The sequence below is a fragment of the Pelodiscus sinensis genome, chromosome 24 (genome assembly GCF_052426305.1).
Source record: "Pelodiscus sinensis isolate ZL-2025 chromosome 24, ASM5242630v1, whole genome shotgun sequence".
NCBI lineage: Eukaryota > Metazoa > Chordata > Testudines > Trionychidae > Pelodiscus > Pelodiscus sinensis.
Window position 1 is genome coordinate 22,181,057 of NC_143075.1, and position 21,354 is coordinate 22,202,410.

The 21,354-nt window shown below is 67.1% G+C and overlaps 1 protein-coding gene across 19 annotated transcripts in view; it reads left to right on the forward strand.

The window, feature by feature from the left end:
* The window catches only part of HSPG2 (heparan sulfate proteoglycan 2), a 141,723-nt gene that overhangs the window by 63,898 nt on the left and 56,471 nt on the right, over positions 1 to 21,354 (forward strand). For 11 of the 19 annotated variants that reach the window (XM_089773103.1, XM_089773118.1, XM_089773102.1 and 8 more), the window contains 15 exons: positions 4,779 to 4,846; positions 5,609 to 5,749; positions 5,870 to 6,046; positions 8,475 to 8,654; positions 9,055 to 9,173; positions 9,882 to 9,993; positions 10,469 to 10,582; positions 10,960 to 11,087; positions 11,213 to 11,299; positions 14,404 to 14,453; positions 14,725 to 14,807; positions 16,613 to 16,753; positions 16,832 to 17,023; positions 18,314 to 18,352; positions 19,544 to 19,645. In XM_089773103.1, coding sequence (XP_089629229.1) covers positions 4,779 to 4,846; positions 5,609 to 5,749; positions 5,870 to 6,046; positions 8,475 to 8,654; positions 9,055 to 9,173; positions 9,882 to 9,993; positions 10,469 to 10,582; positions 10,960 to 11,087; positions 11,213 to 11,299; positions 14,404 to 14,453; positions 14,725 to 14,807; positions 16,613 to 16,753; positions 16,832 to 17,023; positions 18,314 to 18,352; positions 19,544 to 19,645 — 1,733 coding nt within the window. The remainder of the gene's footprint in view (positions 1 to 4,778; positions 4,847 to 5,608; positions 5,750 to 5,869; positions 6,047 to 8,474; positions 8,655 to 9,054; positions 9,174 to 9,881; positions 9,994 to 10,468; positions 10,583 to 10,959; positions 11,088 to 11,212; positions 11,300 to 14,403; positions 14,454 to 14,724; positions 14,808 to 16,612; positions 16,754 to 16,831; positions 17,024 to 18,313; positions 18,353 to 19,543; positions 19,646 to 21,354) is intronic. The other 8 variants (XM_089773111.1, XM_089773114.1, XM_089773121.1 and 5 more) reach the window with 2 other exon arrangements.

Genomic DNA, 21,354 nt, shown 5'->3' on the forward strand with positions numbered 1-21,354 from the left:
CTCAGTGCCCCCCACTATTCCCTGCACCCTCTGCACCCCACAGCACCCCCCATTTTCCTCTGCACCCCACAGCACTCCCCGCTTCCCTGCTGTACCCCACTCCCCTCAGTGCCCCCCACTATTCCCTGCACCCTCTGCACCCCACAGCACCCCCCATTTTCCTCTGCACCCCACAGCACCCCCCGCTTCCCTGCTGTACCCCACTCCCCTCAGTGCCCCCCACTATTCCCTGCACCCTCTGCACCCCACAGCACCCCCCACTTTCCCTGCACCCTCTTCACCTCACAGCACCCCCCGCTTCCCTGCTGTACCCCACTCCCCTCAGCGCCCCCCACTGTCTCCTGCACCCTCTGTACCCCACAGCACCCCCCACTTTCCCTGCGTCTTCTGTACCCCACAGCACCCCCCGCTTCCCTGCTGTACCCCATTCCCCTCAACACCCCCCACTGTTCCCTGCACCCTCTGTACCCCACAGCACCCCCCGCTTCCCTGCTGTACCCCACTCCCCTCAACACCCCCCACTGTCCCCTGCGCCTTCTGTACCCCACTGCACCCCCGCTTCCCTGCTGTACCCCACTCCCCTCAGTGCCCCCCACTATTCCCTGCACCCTCTGCACCCCACAGCACCCCCCGCTTCCCTGCTGTACCCCACTCCCCTCAACACCCCCCACTGTCCCCTACACCCTCTGCACCCCACAGCACCCCCGCTTCCCTGCTGTACCCCATTCCCCTCAGCACTGGCAGACCAATGAGGATGCTGCCGGGGCAGGGCTGTGCGGCATCCGTCTCTCAGTAGGCTCCGCCCCCGGGGTTTGGCTCGAGTCCCCTACGTGGAATGGGCAGGAGCGAGCACTCGCAGAAGAAACGGCTGCTCTTGGAGCGGTGTTGCTCACCCGCCGCCCCTGCTTGGAGCGTTCGGAACCGAGGGGGCGGAGGGCCAAGGGGTAGATACACCCTGATTCAGCGGCGCCGCTCTGGGGGGCTCCCGGACTGGCCCGGCGGGTACCACTAGGGGAAATCGCTCCGACAGTCCGTGCACGCGGCGCACGCCCAGCTATGTGGAACGGGCGTGAGCAACGCACCTCGAACAACCATTACATAGAATCATAGAACACTAGGACTGGAAGGGACCTCGAGAGGTCATGGAGTCCAGTCCCCTGCCCTCATGGCAGGACCCAGCACTGTCTAGACCATCCCCGATAGACATTTATCCAACCTGCTCTTAAATATCTCCAGAGATGGAGATTCCACAACCTCCCTGGGCAATTTATTCCAGTGTTTAACCACCCTGACAGTTAGGAACTTTTTCCTAACGTCCAACCTAAACCTCCCTTGCTGCAGTTTAAGCCCATTGCTTCTTGCCCTGTCCTCAGAGGCCAAGATGAACAAGTTTTCTCCCTCCTCCTCATGACACCCTTTTACATACCTGAAAACTGCTATCATGTCCCCCCTCAATCTTCTCTTTTCTAAACTAAACAAACCCAGTTCTTTCAGCCTCCTTCATAGCTCATGTTCTCTAGACCTTTCATCATTCTTGTTGCTCTTCTCTGGACCCTCTCCAATTTCTCCACATCTTGAAATGCGGTGCCCAGAACTGGACACAATACTCCAACTGAGGCCTAACCAGCGCAGAGTAGAGCGCAAGAATGACTTCTCGTGTCTTGCTCACAACACCCCTGTTAATGCCTCCCAGAATCATGTTTGCTTTTTTTGCAACAGCATCACGCTGCTGACCATATTCATCTTGTGGTCCACTATGACCCCTAGATTCCTTTCTGCCGTACTCCTTCCTAGACAGTCGCTTCCCATTCTGTATGTGTGAAACTGATTGTTCCTTCCTAAGTGGAGCACTTTGCATTTGTCTTTATTAAACTTCATCCTGTTTACCTCAGACCATTTCTCCAGTTTGTCCAGATCATTTTGAATTATGACCCTAGCCTCCAGAGCAGTTGCAACCCCTCCCAGCTTGGTATCATCTGCAGACTTAATAAGCGTACTCTCTATGCCAATATCTAAATCGTTGATGAAGATATTGAACAGAGCCAGTCCCAAAACAGACCCCTGCGGAACCCCACTTGTTATACCTTTCCAGCAGGATTGTGAACCACTAATAACTACTCTGAGTACGGTTATCCAGCCAGTTGTGCACCCACCTTATAGTAGCCCCATCTAAGTTGTATTTGCCTAGTTTATTGATAAGAATATCATACAAGGCCGTATCAAATGCCTTACTAAAGTCTAGGTATACCACATCCACCACTTCTCCCTTATCCACAAGACTTGTTATCCTATCAAAGAAAGCAGCTATCAGATTGGTTTGACATGATTTGTTCTTTACAAATCCATGCTGGCTGTTCCCTATCACATTGCCACCTTCCAAGGCTGTGTCTAGACTGGCATGATTTTCCGGAAATGCTTTTAATGGAAAAGTTTTCCGTTAAATGCATTTGCAGAAAAGTGCGTCTAGATTGGCACGGACGCTTTTCTGCAAAAGCACTTTTTGCGGAAAAGCGTCCGTGCCAATCTAGACGAGCTTTTGCGCAAAAAAGCCCCGATCGACATTTTAGCGATTGGGGCTTTTTTGCGCAAAACAAATCTCAGCTGTCTACACTGGCTCTTTTGCGCAAAAGTTTTGCGCAAAAGGGACTTTTGCCCGAACGGGAGCAGCATAGTATTTCCGCAAAAAGCACTGATTTCTTACAGTAGGAAGTCAGTGCTTTTGCGGAAATTCAAGCGGCCAGTGTAGACAGCTGGCATGTTTTTCCGGAAAAGTGGCTGATTTTCTGGAAAAACTGGCCAGTCTAGACACTGGCCAGCCCAAGTGTTTACAGATGATTTCCTTAATTACTTGCTCCAGAATCTTCCCTGGCACAGAAGTTAAAGTAACTAGTCTGTAGTTTCCTGGGTTGTTCTTATTTCCTTTTTTATAAACTGGCAGTATATTTGCCCTTTTCCAGTCTTCTGGAATCTCTCCTATCTCCCATGATTTTCCAAAGATGATAGCTAGAGGCTCAGATACCTCCTCCATCAGCTCCTTGAGTATCCTAGGATGCATTTCATCAGGCCCTGGTGACTTACAGGCATCTAACTTTTCTAGGTGATTTTTAACTTGTTCATTTTTTTATTTTATCTTCTAAACCTACCCCCTTCCCACTAGCATTCACAATGTTAGGCGTTCCTTCAGACTTCTTGGTGAAGACTGAAACAAAGAAGTCATTGAGCATCTCCGCCATTTCCAAGTTTCCTGTTACTGTTTCTCCCTCCTCACTGACCAGTGGGCCTACCCTGTCCTTGGTCTTCCTCTTGCTTCTAATGTATTTCTAAAAAGTCTTCCTGTTTCCCTTTATTCCAGTAGCTAGGTTTGAGCTTATTTTGTGCCTTTGCCTTTCTAATCTTGCCCCTGCATTCCTGTGCTGTTTGCTTATATTCATCCTTTGTAATTTGTCCTACTTTCCATTTTTTATAGGGCTCCTTTTTTATTTGTAGACCATGCAAGATCTCCTGGTTAAGCCAAGGCGGTCTTTTGCCATACTTTCTATCTTTCCGACGCAGCAGAATAGCTGACTTTTGTGCCCTTAATAATGTCCCTTTGAAAAATTGCCAACTCTTCTTAGTTGTTTTTTCCCTCAGTCTCGATTCCCATGGGAGCTTACCTATCAGCTCTCTGAGTTTACCAAAATCTGCCTTCCCGAAATCCATTGTCTCTGTTTTGCTGTTCTCCCTTCTACCCTTCCTTAGAATTGTGAACTCTGTGATTTCATGATCACTTTCACCCAAGCTGCCTTCCACTTTCAAATTCTCAACCAGTTCCTCTCTATTTGTTAGGATCAAATCTAGAACAGCTTTTTCAACCTTCTGAAATAAAAAGTTGTCTCCAATGCAGTCCAAGAACTTACTGGATAGTCTGTGCCCCTCTGTGTTAGTTTCCCAACATATATCTGGATAGTTGAAGTCCCCCATCACCACCAAATCTTGGGCTTTGGATGATATTGTTAGTTGTTTAAAAAAAGCCTCGTCCACTTCTTCCACCTGGGTTGGTGGCCTGTAGTAGACTCCTAGCATGACATCACCCTTGTTTTTAACCCCTAACCCAGAGACTCTCAACACTTCCGTCTCCTATGTCCATCTCCACCTCACTCCAAGTGTGTTCATTTTTAATATAGAAGGCAACACCTCCTCCGTTTTTTCCCTGTCTATCCTTCCTGAGCAAGCCGTACCCTTCCATACGCACATTCCAATGGTGTATTATCCCACCAAGTTTCTGTGATGCCAACAATGTCATAATTGTACTTATTTATTAGCACTTCCAGTTCTTCCTGCTTATTACCCATACTTCTCGCATCTAGGCATCTAAGATACTGATTTGACCTTGCCTCCCAGTTTTGCCCTGACCCTCCGTTCTCTCTGCCATTATAACCCACGCTCCCTCCTGTTTCCGACCCATCTCCCAGGTCTCGATGTTCTCCACTTACCCGTGGGCTTTGCTCACCTGTCCCCGTCGAACTTAGTTTAAAGCCTCCCCACTAGGTTAGCCAGTCTGTGTCCAGACGAAAGTACGTAACCGTTCCCCCCCCCCCGTGATCTCACGTGGACCCAGAACTCTCACAGGTGCTGTGAGCACTGCAGTTGCTGAACAGTGTCATGGTCACGTCCCACTGAGGTGCCTCTGACTGCAAGGAAGCCAGCCAGTGCCCAGCAGGCAGGGCGGGCCCGGGTGTGGTGGTAGGGAACCAGTGTGGGGGGCGTCTGGCTGGCCGCAAACCTCTCTGCTTCCCCAGGCGTGGAGTTTGTGAAGTGCGATGAGCGGGGGAGCAGTGACTCCACGGGAGATACCTGCCGCTGTAAGGTATGGCGCAGTGCGGTGCGGTGCGGTCCTGTGCAGTGCGGTGTGGTGCTGTTGGGTGCACTGCTGTGTGATTGGTGCATTGTATTCAGTGTGTTACAGCACAACGCAGTGCGGTGAGCTGCTGCAAAATGTGGTACTGTGTTCCTTGACGCAGCGTGGCGCACTGCAGCAGGGTGCTGTGTGGTACAGTGAGACGCTGTCCAGTGCATTTGCAGTGCCCTGTCCATGGCACATTGCAGTGCACTGCAGCAGGGTGCTGTGTGGTACAGTGAGGTGCAGTGGGCCCCGCTGGCCTGCGGAGTGCATGGAGGTGACAGGGACTTGGATGAGAGGAGTGAGAACGGCCCTGGGTCGGGTGCCGTGGGGCAGGGCCTGCCCTGGGGCTGGCAGACATGCCAAGAGGTTTGGAGCAGGGGTCTCTGACCTCCCGACTTGGGGGCAGACCCGGGGGGGCTGCGGGCCAGAGGCGGCTCTGTTCCCTGGGCTCAGAGCGGGAGGGCAGGGACACCCAGTGCCACGTGGAGCCTGAGGGCAGTGCCCCGTCCCTGGCATGGTGGTGGCCAGCTCTGCCGTGCCCCGGCTCACCTTCCACTGTGCCCTGTGGGCCGCTGCCTGGGCAGACTGGTGCCCCCTCCCTGTGGGTGCAGGACCTGGGGCAATTCCCCCTGCGCGTGCGCCGGGCTGTCCCTAGGCCCCGGGGCAGCGTGGGGGGGACGTGTGGGAGCAGCCACGTGCCCGGTGCCACCCCTGTGTCCTCTGCAGCCCAACGTGGCGGGCCGGCTGTGCAACGAGTGCGCGACGGGGGCCTTCTACCTGAGTGACCAGAACCCCGAGGGCTGCCTGAAGTGCTTCTGCATGGGGGTGTCCCGGCAGTGCGCCAGCTCCTCCTGGAGCAGAGAGCAGGTACCCGGGCGGCACGGTGCCTGGCAGCTGCGCCATCCCCGGGCGGACGGGCGGGGCGGCTCCGGGGACCCCGGCCCTGCTCCCTGCCCAGGGCCGCGGCCGACGGTGTCTGTGTTGCAGGTGCGGGCCCTGGAGGGTGAGCGGGCGCACTTCAGCCTGGCCAACCTGGCCAACACCCGCACGGTGAGCGAAGGCATCCGCGCCGCCAGCCCCAACGAGCTGGCCTTCTCCTCCTTCCACGCCCTGCCCCGCGACGTCTACTTCTGGGCGCTGCCTGGCCGCTTCAAGGGAGACAAGGTGCCGGCTCGGGACACGCCGCCTCCGTCAGGGCTGGTGGTGGGGCGGGGAGGTGTGGGCGGGGGTGGGGGAGGTGGCGGGGGGGCTGCGCGGTGGGGTGGGGAGGCGTGGACAGGGGGCGGGGGGCTGCGCGGTGGGGCGGGGAGGCGTGGACAGGGGGCGGGGGGCTGCGCGGTGGGGCGGGGAGGCGTGGACAGGGGGCGGGGAGGTGGCGGGAGGGCTGGGCGGTGGGGTGGGGAGGCGTGGACAGAGGGTGGGGGCTGGGTGGTGGGGCGGGGGAGATGGCAGGAGGACTGGGCAGTGGGACGGGGAGGCGTGGATGGGGGGCTGGGCAGAGGAGGTGGCGGTGGGGCGGGGAGGCGTGGATGGGGGGCTGGGCGGGGGAGGTGGCGGGGGGCTGGGCAGTGGGGCGGGGAGGCGTGGATGGGGGGCTGGGCAGAGGAGGTGGCGGTGGGGCGGGGAGGCGTGGATGGGGGGCTGGGCGGGGGAGGTGGCGGGGGGCTGTGCGGTGGGGCGGGGAGGCGTGGACAGGGGACGGGGAGGTGGCGGGGGGCTGCGCGGTGGGGCGGGGAGGTGTGGATGGGGGGCTGGGCGGGGGAGGTGTGGATGGGGGGCTGGGCGGGGGAGATGGCAGGAGGACTGGGCAGTGGGGCGGGGAGGTGTGGATGGGGGGCTGGGCAGAGGAGGTGGCGGTGGGGCGGGGAGGCGTGGATGGGGGGCTGGGCGGGGGAGGTGTGGATGGGGGGCTGGGCGGGGGAGATGGCAGGAGGACTGGGCAGTGGGGCGGGGAGGTGTGGATGGGGGGCTGGGCAGAGGAGGTGGCGGTGGGGCGGGGAGGCGTGGATGGGGGGCTGGGCGGGGGAGGTGGCGGTGGGGCGGGGAGGCGTGGATGGGGGGCTGGGCGGGGGAGGTGGCGGTGGGGCGGGGAGGCGTGGATGGGGGGCTGGGCGGGGGAGGTGGCGGTGGGGCGGGGAGGCGTGGATGGGGGGCTGGGCGGGGGAGGTGTGGATGGGGGGCTGGGCGGGGGAGGTGGCGGGGGGCTGGGCAGTGGGGCGGGGAAGCGTGGATGGGGGGCTGGGCGGGGGAGGTGGCGGGGGGGCGGGGAGGCGTGGATGGGGGGCTGGGCGGGGGAGGTGGCGGGGGGCTGGGCAGTGGGGCGGGGAGGCGCGGGGGAGGTGGCGGGGGCTGGGCAGTGGGACGGGGAGGCGTGGATGGGGGGCTGGGCGGGGGAGGTGGCGGGGGGCTGGGCGGTGGGGCGGGGAGGCGTGGATGGGGGGCTGGGCGGGGGAGGTGGCGGTGGGGCGGGGAGGCGTGGATGGGGGGCTGGGCGGGGGAGGTGGCGGGGGGCTGGGCAGTGGGGCGGGGAGGTGTGGATGGGGGGCTGGGCGGGGGAGGTGGTGGGGGGCTGGGCGGTGGGGCGGGGAGGCGTGGATGGGGGGCTGGGTGGGGGAGGTGGCGGGGGGCTGGGCGGCTGGGCGGGGGAGGTGGCGGGGGGCTGGGCGGTGGGGCGGGGAGGCGTGGATGGGGGGCTGGGCGGGGGAGGTGGCGGGGGGCTGGGCGGTGGGGCGGGGAGGCGTGGATGGGGGGCTGGGCGGCTGGGCGGGGGAGGTGGCGGGGGGCTGGGCGGTGGGGCGGGGAGGCGTGGATGGGGGGCTGGGCGGGGGAGGTGGTGGGGGGCTGCGCGGTGGGGCGGGGAGGCGTGGACAGGGGGCGGGGAGGTGGCGGGGGGCTGGGCGGTGGGGCGGGGAGGCGTGGATGGGGGGCTGGGCGGGGGAGGTGGCGGTGGGGCGGGGAGGCGTGGATGGGGGGCTGGGCGGGGGAGGTGGCGGGGGGCTGGGCGGTGGGGCGGGGAGGCGTGGATGGGGGGCTGGGCGGGGGAGGTGGTGGGGGGCTGGGCGGTGGGGCGGGGAGGCGTGGATGGGGGGCTGGGTGGGGGAGGTGGCGGGGGGCTGGGCGGCTGGGCGGGGGAGGTGGCGGGGGGCTGGGCGGTGGGGCGGGGAGGCGTGGATGGGGGGCTGGGCGGGGGAGGTGGCGGGGGGCTGGGCGGTGGGGCGGGGAGGCGTGGATGGGGGGCTGGGCGGCTGGGCGGGGGAGGTGGCGGGGGGCTGGGCGGTGGGGCGGGGAGGCGTGGATGGGGGGCTGGGCGGGGGAGGTGGTGGGGGGCTGCGCGGTGGGGCGGGGAGGCGTGGACAGGGGGCGGGGAGGTGGCGGGGGGCTGGGCGGTGGGGCGGGGAGGCGTGGATGGGGGGCTGGGCGGGGGAGGTGGCGGGGGGCTGGGCGGTGGGGCGGGGAGGCGTGGATGAGGGGCTGGGCGGGGGAGGTGGCGGGGGGCTGGGCGGTGGGGCGGGGAGGCGTGGATGGGGGGCTGGGCGGTGTCCAGTAAGCAGGCACTGTCCGTCCGTCCGGCTGGGCGATGCCGCCCCTGCAGGTGACCTCGTACGGGGGGGAGCTGCACTTCACCGTGACGCACAGCGCGGCGCCCGGCGCCCGGCCCCTGCCCAGCCAGCCCCACGTGCTGCTGCGCGGCAACGGCATCTTCCTGGAGCACTTCGCTGAGGCCAGCCCCCCGCCGGGGACCCCCACCCCCTTCTCCGTCCCCTTCCGAGAGGTGAGAGCGCAGCCCCCCCGAGCCCCATCCACGGGGCCCCCCCCACAGACCCCCCCAACCACCTGCCTCTGCAGAGACCCCCCCGCAGGGCACCCCTGGGGTTTGCCTGCACCTGGCACTGCAGAGCCTGCGCCCAGGTGCCCTCTCCCCATGGCTGCGGCCTGTGGCCCCGTGGGTGGGGTTGGAGAGATGCCCAGCCCTACAGTGCCCAGAATCCCTGGTTCCGCGCCGGGTGGGGGGCGGGCGGGCCGGGGGGGCCGGAGGGGGGGGGGCGGGGGGGGTGGGGGGAGCGGGGGGGGGACAGGGGCGGGGCGGCGGGGGCGGCGGGGGGGGGGGCGGGCGCGGGGCTGGGGGGGGCGGCGCGGCGGTCAGTCACTGGGGTTCGCTCTGCCCTCCCTAGCACGCCTGGCGCCGGGCGGACGGGCAGGAGGCCACCAGGGAGCACCTGCTGATGGCCCTGGCCGACATCGACCTGCTCATGGTCCGGGCCTCGTACACGGACCGGCCGGCAGAGAGCAGGTAACGGGGCGGGGGCGGTGGGGGTCTTGGCTGGGCAGAAGCCGGCCCGGCTGCCAGCTGAGCTATTTCTCCCCCCCCGTACACACACCTCACACATCCCGCACATGTGCACCACACGCACCTCCCACACTGCACGCGTCCACCACGCACACACACACACACATCGCACTCACGCCTCGCACACTGTACATGTGCACCACACACACACTTCGCACACATTGCACCTGTGCACCACGCTCACGCCTACGTGCCACACATGCTTCGCACACCTTGCACACGCGCACCATGCATACGCACACTGCAGACATCATGCATACACCAGGCACAAGCGCACACACCACAGCCGCACTCCCATCCCAGTCTCTCGCACGCTCCACCCCAGATCCCAAACTCCTGCGTTTGCCAGTTCAGTGCAGCTCCCTGGGGAGCCAGAGGCTGCAGGTTTGGGCCTCCAAGCGGAGCCCTGGCAGTGGCCTGGGGCCCTGGGCAGCGGGACGGGGCAGAGGCTGCTCTGCACTGAGCTCTGGTAGCTGCCCCTGCCTGCAGCGCGGGGCTGTCCAGGGCCCCCCAGCTGCTCCGTGCGCCTGCAGAGGGCGAGGGCCACAGCCGCCCGCACCGCGGCCCCAGGGCGGAGGGCGCCTCGGACTGGTCCCGCGGAGTCGGGCCGTGCCCAGGCAGCCTGGCCCAGGCCTGTCTCTCATCTCCCAGGATCTCCAACATCCACATGGACGTGGCGGTGCCCCACGCCACAGGCCTGGAGCAGGCGGTGGAGGTCGAGCAGTGCAGCTGCCCCCCCGGCTACCGCGGCCCTTCCTGCCAGGTGAGTGCCCCCGGGACCGCAGCCGGCGCTGCCTGGCGCTAGAGGGCAGCCGTGGGCGCACCCTGCTCCTCCCTCCAGCCGCTGGGCAGCCCCGTGGCAGGGGCCTGTGTCCTTCCGGGGCTGAGGCAAGGGCCCTCCCCAGTGGGGGGGCGGGAGTGGTGCCAGCACTAGGACTGCTCTCACTGGGCCCTGGGGGGGGGGCCACGGGCCCTGGCTGGGTCCGTGATCCGAGGGCCAGGCCAGGCCAGGACATCACTGCTGCCCGGGGGCCGGCTGCTGGCCGTTGCGAATGTGGAGGACAGAGGAGAAAGTGCCTCAGGAAAGGCTGTGGGGCAGCCAGCCCAGCCGGGCACTGGGGGGGTAGGCTCTCAGCCCAGCCGGGGGCGGGGGGAGGAGGGGCAGAGGCTCTCAGCCCAGCCGGGCACAGGGGGGGGGGGGTGGATATAGGAACCCACTGCTGGTGCTCTCGTCCCAGGACTGTGACGTGGGCTACACTCGCACCACCAGTGGACTCTACCTGGGCACCTGTGAGCGCTGCGAGTGCAACGGGCACGCGGCCGAGTGTGACGCCGAGTCGGGAGACTGCCGGGTGAGCTGTGCCCCGAGAGCGGCCGGGGCTCGGCTGCTGCCCTGTCTGCGGGGGGGGGGGGGGGCCGAGAGCGCGACTCCCAGCGCCCCCACGGCTGCGGGCGGGTGGGCCGGAGCCGGGCGAGTGCGCTGCACGCCCCGTGGCACAGACCTTCCCCGGCTCTGCCAACGTGACCCCCCCAGCCCCCAGCCAAGCCACCTGCTCTAGGACCCTCCAGTGGGCAGACTCCTGGGCTCTGCCTGCTCCTCTCTGGGAGCTCCTGGCTCTGGGGGACGAGGCTGGCATGGGAGGGACAGCGGCTGGGGGGCTGGGGGCCGGGGGGGCGTCGGGAGGCGCTGGCAGGGCGGGGCGGTGAGCGATTCCTCCTTCCGTCTCAGAACTGCAGGGACCACACCGAGGGCAGCCGGTGCGAACGCTGCCGGCCGGGTTACTACGGCGATGCCCGACGGGGGACGCCCGCAGACTGCCAGCCCTGCCCGTGCCACGGCCCAGACGCCGCCAGCCAGTACGTCCCCGGGCAGCCGCCTCACGGGGCTTCTCTCCCTCGTGGCCTGTGCCCTCCTGTCTGCCTGCTGCTGCGGGGGGTGGGCAGGGCCAGGCCAGGGCCTGACGCTTCTTCCCCCTCCGCAGGGCCACAAAAAGCTGCTTCCTGGACACGGACGGGCAGCCCACGTGTGACGCCTGCGCCCCGGGCCACGTGGGACGCCAGTGCGAGAGGTACGGGGGTGCCCGTCTGACCCTCCCACACGCTGCCCACGGCCCGCCCCCCTTTGGCTCGCCCAAGGGCCAGTCTGGGCCCAGCCCGGGGGCTGTGGCAAGGCTCCTGGCGTGGGCCCTTGGGCCAAGGAAACCTCTGGGCCCCGCTAGCCGAGCACAGCCTGTCTCCGGGGTCGCTGGGGCTGACTCGGGCTGCTGCCTGGGACCCTGGGGTCGGCGGGGACACTGAGGCACGGGTCGGGACTCCCAGGCTCCGGCCCCACTAGCGCTCTGGCAGCTGATTCTCCAGCCGGGGTCTGAGTAGCCCCCGTGGGGCCAGCAAGAGCCGGTGGGGGAGGGGGTGGGACCTGGGGCAGAATTCCGGGGGTCAGAGTTCTCCCCAATTGCGCACTCCTCGCTCGGCCGCGGCCGGCTCCAGCACCCAGCCTGGAGTCCCTCTGCCTCCCGGCCTGGAATCTGCTGGGGCTCCGGCGCTCGGCTCGCTGCTGGAGCCTCTCCTAGGAAGTGGGAAACCGCCCAGCCCCAGTGGCAGAGGGGCAGCGGCTTTCCGTGCGGTGCCTGCCAAAGGGGACAGCCCCACGGCGGGCGCCAGTTCCCCTCGCGGGTCCCGCGCTGAGCCCAAAACGGGGGCAAGCGCACCTGGCCGCCCCGTGGCCTTGCGCCCAGGACAGCGGGTCAGACAGCCCCAGGATTCCCACGCTTGGCTGGCTCCTCCAGGCCCCGGGCAGCCTGCACCCGTCCCCCACCGGCACGGCAGCTTGGTCTCGTCCAGGCACATGGCTCCTCCGTGGGACCCCGTGGCCACCAGCCTCCTCCTGCCTTTCTGGGGAGGTGGCTTTCCTGGGGGCCACGTCGGCCAGGCAGCTCTCAGCTCCGGGCCCTTCCCACACCGGTTTCACAGCGCGTGGCGCCCGAGTCCGTGTGCAGAGCCCGTTCCCGTGCCGTCCGGCGTGCCCACGCCTGCCACGCTGGGCGCACGGCCCGGTGCCTGCCATCGCGGAAGAGCAGCCGGCTCCTGGCACCGCCCGCGTGTTTCGCCGGGGTCCCGCCCCGCGTCAGCCGGGCTGTGACAGGGGAGTGGTGCCGCCGGCGCTTTCCACCGGGTTCGTCTGCAGCTTCCCTCGCGCACGGCCCTGGCTGAGGCTGTGGCCGGGTGCCTCCCCTCCCCTTGCGCGCGGGCCAGGGCCGAGGCCCCTTGCAGACGGCAGGCAGCCGCCTCCTGCAGCGCACCTGGCCGGAGGAAAAGCGGTGCCCTGCCACCGTGCCCGTGGGCCCTTGCGGCTCCGTCCATCCCCTTGCCCGCTCCCGTCCAAGCATCTGGCACCGCAGGGCCAGGGCAGTGCCCAGTGCTCTCCGCCGTGGGGTGCCGCGCCAGGGGCTGCCCAGCCGACCCGGGGGCCCCGCTGGGGAAGCCCCGAGGCTCACACCCGCTCCTGGATTGGACACAGGCAGTGCGTGGCAAGGGACAGGCGCCCCGTGTGGTGCAGGCTTTGCCCTCAGGCCGCCTCAGCCCGGCACAGCTAGCTCCCTGCGGCCCCCGGGCAGCTGCCTCCTTCCCGCCAAGCAGCCAGCGTCACTGCCCCGCCGGGCAGCCCGTGCCTGTAGGCAGCCGCCTGGCGCGCCAACTTCCAAACCCTGCCCCTTCCATTTCCCCTGTCTGCAGCGCAGCTTCCCTGCGGCCAGGAGGGGGGAGGTCCTGGGAGAGGCAGCGCGCGGGGGGGGTGGCCCCGGGGGAGGAGGAATGTGGGGGGGTTTCCCCGGCCCCGCGGGAGAGGGGGTCGCCCCGGGAGAGGCGCATGCCGGCTTCTCTCTGGGGGGGGGATCTTGGGAGGAGGCGGGTGCAGGGGACCCTGTTCCCTCTCCCCGGCCCTCAGCCCCCTGGCCCCCAGCCCCTCGGCCCCCATCCCCAGCCCCTCGGCCCCCAGGCAATAGAACTCCATCCCTACCCCCAAGCCCCCAACCCGCTGGCCCCCAGCCGCAGAACTCCACCCCCAGCCCCCTCTCCCCAGCACAGAACCAAACCCCTCAGTCGATATCTGCCCTTGGGGGGCACCGACTGCAGGGTTCGCCTAGGGCGCCCGTTGCTGGCAGCTAGTCTAGGGCTGCCCCTGCCCCTAAGAGCCCCGGCCCTCTCCTTTGGCATCCCTCCGGCACTCCGCTCACAGCCCCTCTCCTCAGCCCTCTGTCCTCCCATGGGCCGGAGCCGGCCACCTGCCAGGCTGGGCTGGGCCTCCCATGCCCCACTTTCTGGGGTCCCCATCTCTGGCTGCTAGGCAAGCTCACACCTGGTCCACCTCAGCAGCCAGCGCTCTCCTGCCCTTTTCTTAAACATGCAGCACACAGGGAAACTGAGGCACACACTCTATTCATGTAACAGGGTACCCGGCTCTGGACTGGGAGCTGCATGAGGGCAGCAGAGATGGGGGTGCAGGGCTGTGAGGGAGGGGTAGGACTGGGAGGCAGGGGGAGGATGCGGGAGGTGCAGTAAGGGAGGGTGGCTGTGGGGGAGTCGGTGCAGGGCTGTAGGGGAGGGGCAGTATAGGGGCGGCAGTGGGGGAGGGGTGGTATGGGGGGCAGTGGGGGATCGGGTGCAGGGCTGTGGGGGAGGGGCGGTATGGAGGTGGCTGTGGGGGAGGTGCTGTATAGGGGCAGCAGTGGGGGAGCCAATGCAGGCTGTGGGGGAGGGGCGGTATTGGGGCGGCAGTGGGGGTGGGGTGGTATAGGGGTGGCTGTGGGGGAGGGTGGGTATGGGGGCAGCTGTGGGGGAGGGGCGGTATGGGGGGCAGTGTGGGAGGGGCAGTATGGGGGCAGTGGGGGAGCCGAGGCAGGGCTGTGGGGGAGGGGTGGTATTGGGGCGGCAGTGGGGGTGGGGCGGTATAGGGGTGGCTGTGGGGGAGGGTGGGTATGGGGGCAGCTGTGGGGGAGGGGCAGGGCTGTGGGGGAGGGGTGGTATTGGGGCGGCAGTGGGGGTGGGGCGGTATAGGGGTGGCTGTGGGGGATGGTGGGTATGGGGGGCAATGGGGGAGCCGGGGCAGGCTGTGGGGGAAGAAGCAGCCCGGGGCGGGCGCACTGAGGTGACCGGGCCGTCTGTGCCTTTGCTCCAGGTGCGCTCCTGGCTACGTGGGGAGCCCCGCCCTGGGCCAGCCCTGCAGAGGTGAGTGGCGGCTGGCCCTCGGGGAGTCCCTGGGGTGCGGGGCCCGGCCCCCGGCCCGTCGGGGGGGGGAGGGAAGGAAGGGTCCAGTGGGCCATGTGGAGTCCCCGCCCCCAGCAGCCAGCTCCACGCCGTGCCTGGGGAGGGCTCCGGGGGTCCAGTTCTGGGGAGCCCACCCCGCAGCCCCGGGCCTGTCGGGCCCTGTGGGCAGCGGGGAGCTGGCAGCCCCTCCTGGGCCCAGCAGCCCAGCTCTTCTGTTCTGCTTTCCTGCCAGACGAGCCCAGCGGAGGCTGCAGCTGCGACCCCCGAGGCAGCGTGAGCAGCCAGTGTGACGCCAGCGGGCGGTGCCGGTGCAAGGTGAGGGGCAGAGCTCACGCTCGGCGACAGCCCTGCCAAGCGCCCCGGGGCAGCGACACCCCCTGTGCGCAGCCTGTCCTGCAGCCAAGGGCCCTTCCTCCCCCCAGAGCAGGGGAAACCGAGGCACGCTCAGGCACCAGACAGATACTGCAGAGTAGGGTTGTTAAATTTTGTTTAATCAGCTAATCGATTAGTCGATAAGGAGGGAAACTGCACAGGAGCAGCAGGGCACCGAGCTGGGCCAGTTGATCCCTGGCTCGCGCCTGGTCCCCTGCCATGCGTCTGCCTCCCCTGCCCTGCCCTGCCCCCCCGCCGAGCCGGTGCCAAGGGGACTGGCTTCTGAGCCCCCACCCCAGCACCAGCTCCTGGTCCCCTGCTGCTCGTCACTCGACTAGTCGCTTACATCCCTGCTCCAGAGAGGTCGCCCTTTGTCACGCCCGCTCACGGTTCTTGTGAATGTTGCACGCTGGGCACTGCTGTCTCCTGTCTCTGACGCTGAGCCGTGCCGCGAGCAGGATTCCTGAGCTGGGTTGGCCAGGCCGAGCTCTGGCCCGCGCTTGTGACTCTCTCTGCTGCCAGGCTGGTGGGTAGCTGACACATACCCACGTGCCCTGGGCCTGCTCGCCCTCGGATCCCCAATGGGGGCACTTCCTGCCAGCCCCAGCCATGGGAGAGGGGCAGGGTTCCTGGGGGAGCCTCCCTCCGCAGCTGCCTCCGGAATTGGCTCCTTTGCCCTTCGGTCTGTGCCTGGCTGGGGAACCCACCTGGGGGCTGGGGGTCGCTCAGTCTCTGCTCAGCCCCTCCCCCTCTGTGACGGACCGGGCCGTGTCTGGGCACAGCTGAGGGCGTCCGCTCAGGGCGAATTGCTCAAATCCGGGGCTCCTTACAATCCCCCTGACTGGAGACCTTCCCAAACAGGCCACAATCCAGTCCCACCGAGCGCTTCAGCTGCCTGCCTGAAGCCTCACGAGCAAAACCCCTCCGACACCCCAGCAATATCCGTGCCCCAGATGGCCCCAGGCCTCATATACCGGTGGGGGGGTCCTAGAACCCAATCCCACCTACCCCGAACAAGTTCTGTCCGGTTCCAAGAAACCAGCCACAGATCCCTGGTCAATTTACCCTCTGGACCTTACCCACAAATCACGCTGGGCCAGTCCTTTAGCATTTAACAACTAAAGGTTTAAAACTGCAAGAAAGAAAAGCAGGAGAGGAAGGTTGTTAAAGTATCATACATCACATGCACCGAATCTCCCAGTTCTCAGTGCAGGTTTGCAGCAGAGATGTTATAGCTGCTGGCTTCAAAGTCTTGGTGCACATCCTATGCCAGGATGGGTCCACAGTTCTTCCCAGCTCGTGAATCCCTGCGAGGCCGCATCTGGGGTCAGGAGCAGATCTGGTGACCACTGTGGAGTTGGCCACATGGCCTATTTATCCCTCCTTGCTGGCTTCTTCCAAGCTGGCTGGAGTCACGTGGCCAGTGGCCAGGAGGTGTCTTTGGCCTCCAGAGATCCACTGTTCCCTGGAGACTTGCTCATTAGCGTGTCCATAGGCAAACCCCTTGCTCAGCCCCACACAGAGAAACTCGCAGTCTCCGTACAGAGTAGAGTCATAACTCCGCCCACAGGCATTATACAGGTATATGAAGAGCAGATACAGACTCAGTAGCAAGTAAGCTTTGGTTAGACACCTCCCATGGCCCCCTTTGTACCCGCTTTTGGGGCGAACACCCCCCATGGGCGCTGCAGCGACCTAGCTGCTCCCCTCAAAATCCAATAACGTGACACCCCCCTGTTGCCTTGCAGCCCCACGTGGAGGGTCCCGCCTGCAGCAGCTGCCGCGCCGGCCATTTCCACCTGAGCGCCGAGAGCCGGGAGGGCTGCCTGCCCTGCTTCTGCATGGGCGTGACCCAGCAGTGTGCCAGCTCCTCCTACGCCCGGGGCCTGGTAAGAGCCCGTTTCCCCGGCCCCTGCCCGCCCGCGGGGCCCTGCCTGCACTCACGGCCCGGCGTCTGTTCCCGGCAGGTCACCAGCCCCTTCCTCCCGGGCGACTTCCGGAGCTTCGCCCTGGTGAACCGCCAGCGCAGCAGCCGCATCACGGCCGGCTTCGCCGTGGAGCCCTCGGGCGCGGGGCACCAGCTCTCCTACGGGCACTTCAGCCAGCTGGGCCAGGAGGCCTATTACTGGCAGCTGCCAGAGCCCTACCAAGGAGACAAGGTAGGGCCGGCGCGTGGGCTGCCCGCTGGGCCTGGGCCTGCTCGCTCTCCCGGCTGGAGCCGCAGGATGGCTCTGCATGCCAGGGCCTAGCGCCTAGTGCCCGGCAGCCCCTGAGGCCTGGGCTGCCCCTGGCTCGTCAAGCTGTCCAGGGCAGCACTGTCGGCCCGTGTTACCCCGGGGAAACCGAGGCAGGGGCTTGCACTGTTGTGTCCCCACCTGCACTCCCGGACCCATGAGCCTCCCTCGCAGCGGCCCGCCGAGGCCAGAGCCCCTCTGGCCGGGCCCAGCGATGCCCAGCCCGGCCCCGTTCCTCCCCTGCGCAGGCAGCCGGGCAGTGAGCAGCGCCTGGCCCCACCCCACACGCCTCAGCCCAGGGGGCCGAGCTCTGCCAGGAGCCTGCGGGGCTGCAGCGACACGTGCCTGGGCAGGGCATGTGCCCCTGGAGGCAGGGCTGCCTAGTGGGCTGGGCACCGAGGTGGGACTCCGGGGACCAGGGCTCCGTTTCCTTGGCTAATGGGCAAGTCGCTTACAGCCCAGGGGCTGTGGCAGGGGCCTGCCCGAGGGCCTTTGATACGAGCAAGGTCCCGGCCCCGGGTGGCCTCCCTGGGCAGCAGAGTGCTGGGCCCAGCACTGCCCCAGGTCTGACCCAGGGAGCCCTCAGCCTGTGCCGGCCACACGGAAAACAGCAGCTTCGGGGGCGCCGGCAGCCGGGCCTGGCTCCTCGCCGCCCCTCGGCTCCAAGGCTGGGCCCAGCTGCAGCCGCAGCCCCGGGTCAGAGCAGCGCGGGGGTCAGCGCTGGGCCCACCCCCTGCCAGGCGTTCGTCCCTGCCCAGCTCTGCCCCCTTCCCTTCAGCCCGGTGGGGGGTGGCATTCACTACTCCTTCCCTGGACACCCGCATGTGCGGCCGAGTCCCGCCTGGGCCCCGGCCCTGCCCCGGCTACAGGCCCATTGGGTGTGGACGGTGCCCATGGGGCGAGCTGGGCATGGGGGGGGCGAGGGGAAGGAATGGCAGCAGGGCTGGGGCTGGCAGTGCCTGGAGGGGCCGGAGCTGAGGCAGAGGGAGCCGCTCAGGGCCCGCCAACGGGTTCTGGGCCCCGCCCTGGTGCGCTCTGCCCTGACCCGGCTGCCTTGCCTGGGGCTTGCAGTGGCGCGTCCGGGGCTCTGCTGCCTCGGCCCCAGGCCAGCAGCTGCTGGGCGGGCGGGGGGTTCTGTCTGGAAGGGATTTCCCGGGCGTGGGCGGCTTGCGCTCGTCCCCAGTAACCCGGCTCTCTCCTCTCCCCGCCGAGCAGAGGGAAACCTACTTTGCCCGGCTGCGCCGTGCACACAAGGTACTGGGCATGGGCGCCGCATGGCGGGAGTGTGAGCATGGAGTGCGCCGGGGCTGCCCGTCTACCCCTGGGTGGGGGCTCTCGGCTCCCAAGGGTCCAGGAGTCGGTCTGGGTCTGTGGCACATGGGGCACCTCCCGACCAGGGAAGGGGTGTGGCTTAGCCCCCCCCCACACTCCTGCCACGGAAGGGGCGTGGCTTAGCCTCCCCCCCCCACTCCTGCCACGGAAGGGGCGTGGCTTAGCCCCTGGCCATGGAGGAGGCATGGCTTAACCCCGCCCCTGGCCAGGGAAGGGGCGTGGCTTGGGGGCACCCGCGCCACCGCCAGGGAATGGCGCTCTGCAGCCAATGGGAGCTGCCGGTAACTCCAGCGCCTGCAGCCCTTCGGGGCTACCCCAGGGACTGGGTCCAGCCCGTGGTCGGGTACTTGCCACCGCTGTCTGGGCGCGCAGTCGGGGCCTTGCCGAGGGAGGTGCGGATACGACACGCTCCGCGGGGCAGGCCGGGCTGTGCCCGGTCCCAGTACTTGGCAGAGTCACGACCACCCAGGCCCCAGCGTCCGCCGGTGCCGGCTGCACCCTCGCCAGGGAGAGGAGCCCCGCCAGCCAGCCATTGGCACCCCCTGGCACTGTGCCTTTCTGACCTGCCCCTGCTCCCCTGCTGGCCTGGGCACGGCTGAGCCCGGTGTGATGTAGTGGGGGGGCTGTCTGCTCTGTGACCCCCCCACCCTGTGAGGTGAGATTCCCACCGACTCACCCACGTGTGGATTGGCCCAGACACCCAGGCCCAGCCTGAGCAGAGAACAAGGCTCTTCCCGGGAGCAGACAAAGCGGGGGAGGCGGAGACGGCACCTGGCTGGGGGCAGGGCTGGGAGCTGGGCAGTGTTTGGCTGGGATGACATGAAGGGGGGAGACTAAGCAGAGTGCAGGGCGTTCGGGGGGGCGATGCTCCCTGCCCCAAGGGGTCTAGGGCTGCCCGTCCCGTCTCCTTATGTCCACGTCACGTCTGTGCTGGGCGGATCCCGGAGAAGCAATAACCCCTCCATATTCTACTGGCCGGCGGGGTCGCATCTTGCTGCTACGGGTGCAGGATCGGGGGTCCCCGACGCCGTCACACCTGGCACGTGCAGTGCGTGGCTGGGGCGGGGGCTGGGAGCTGCCAGTGGGCTCACAGCCCCTTGTGCCTCCTGCCAGAACGGCACGTCCCCCGCGGAGGAGCAGCTGCGGAAGGCCGTGGCCGCGGGCAGGATCCTGGGCTCTGGAGGGGGCGGCCGCAGGGCCAGGCGAGCTGCTAAGGTAACGGGGGCACTGGCATGGGCATGAGCAGCTCAGAGCCCCGGCTGGGACTCACCCGGCTGGGCCAGGGCAACAGCTAGAAGGCTTCCAGGGACGCTTTGGGGCAGCCTTCGGCACGGCCTGTGCCCACCAACCTGCCCGCACTGCCCCTCCCTGACACGTGCATCTAGCCAGCGCCCAGCCCTTCCCCCTCCCCAGTGCCGCCCGGCGCCCAGCCCTTCCCCCCACCCAGTGTTGCCTAGCGCCCAGCCCTTCCCCCCACCCAGTGCCGCCTAGCGCCCAGCCCTTCCCCCCACCCAGTGTTGCCTAGCGCCCAGCCCTTCCCCCCACCCAGTGTTGCCTAGCGCCCAGCCCTTCCCCCCACCCAGTGCCGCCTAGCGCCCAGCCCTTCCCCCCACCCAGTGCCGCCTAGCGCCCAGCCCTTCCCCCCACCCAGTGTTGCCTAGCGCCCAGCCCTTCCCCCCACCCAGTGCCGCCTAGCGCCCAGCCCTTCCCCCCACCCGGTGCCGCCTAGTGCCCAGCCCTTCCCCCCCATGCCGCCAGGCGCCACCCAACACCCAGCCCTTCCCCCCACCCGGTGCCACCTAGCGCCCTGCCCTTCCCCCCACCCGGTGCCGCCTAGCGCCCAGCCCTTCCCCCTCCCCAGTGCCGCCTAGCGCCCAGCCCTTCCCCCCCATGCCGCCCGGCGCCACCCAACACCCAGCCCTTCCCCCCACCCGGTGCTGCCTAGCGCCCAGCCCTTCCCCCCGTGCCACCCAGTGCCACGCGGCACCCAGCCCTTCTCCCCCCCCCCCTGCAGTGCTGCCGGGCGCCCAGCCCTAATTCTGAGTGGCGGGAGCAGCAGGCCAGGTTAGCCAGGCCACAACCCAGGCCAAGACAGGCTGTTGCCATGGCAGAGCTGCCTTAGCATGGCCCATGGAGGCCCCCCCAGGCTACCCGCTGCCCGGCTCTGCTCTGAGCCGCGATGCCAGTGGCTGCTGCAGAGCACCTGAGCGGCCTCCGGGGGGCGCCGCTTGGCGATGCCCAGTGTCTCTGCTCCATCCTGCCCATGCATGTGGTGTGGCACCCTGCTCCCGGCTGGGGGGGCTGTCCTGGCACGGTGTGGGGGGGGGGGGCAGCGCTGCCCTGAGCCAGGCCCGTGCTGCCCCGGCATGGCACGTATGTGGGCCTTCTGGTGTGGTCGGCACGGCCCCTTCCTGGCCTGGTGTGTGGGGCTGGTGCTGGGCCCAGCATGGGGTGTGGGGTTAGCACTGCCTGGTGTGGGGTTGGTGCTATGCATGGCGTGGGATTGGCACCGTGCCCAGTGTAGATCGTCCCTTTTCAAGGCCCTCCCTGTTCCTCCTCACCCCCACCCCCCGCGGGTAGCCTCTGCCACTCTCTGGGGAGGCTGGAAGTCGAGATGTGGGAGCTGCTCTCTGGCTTTGCCATGGGGCAGGCGGCCTCTTCGCTGCCTTCCTCACTGGCCCGTCCTCCCCTCCTGCTGCCCCCAGCGCCCTCCTGCACCCTTCCCCCTCCCCACGCCCTCCTGCGCCCTTCCCCCTCCCCACGCCCTCCTGCGCCCTTCCCCCTCCCCATGCCCTCCTGCTGCCCCCCAGTACCCTCCTGCGCCCTTCCCCCTCCCCGTGCCCTCCTGCTGCCCTTCCCCGTCTCCACGCTCACCTGCTGCCCAACTGCCCCTGCCCTATTTGCTGCTCCCCGCCCCCCCCCCC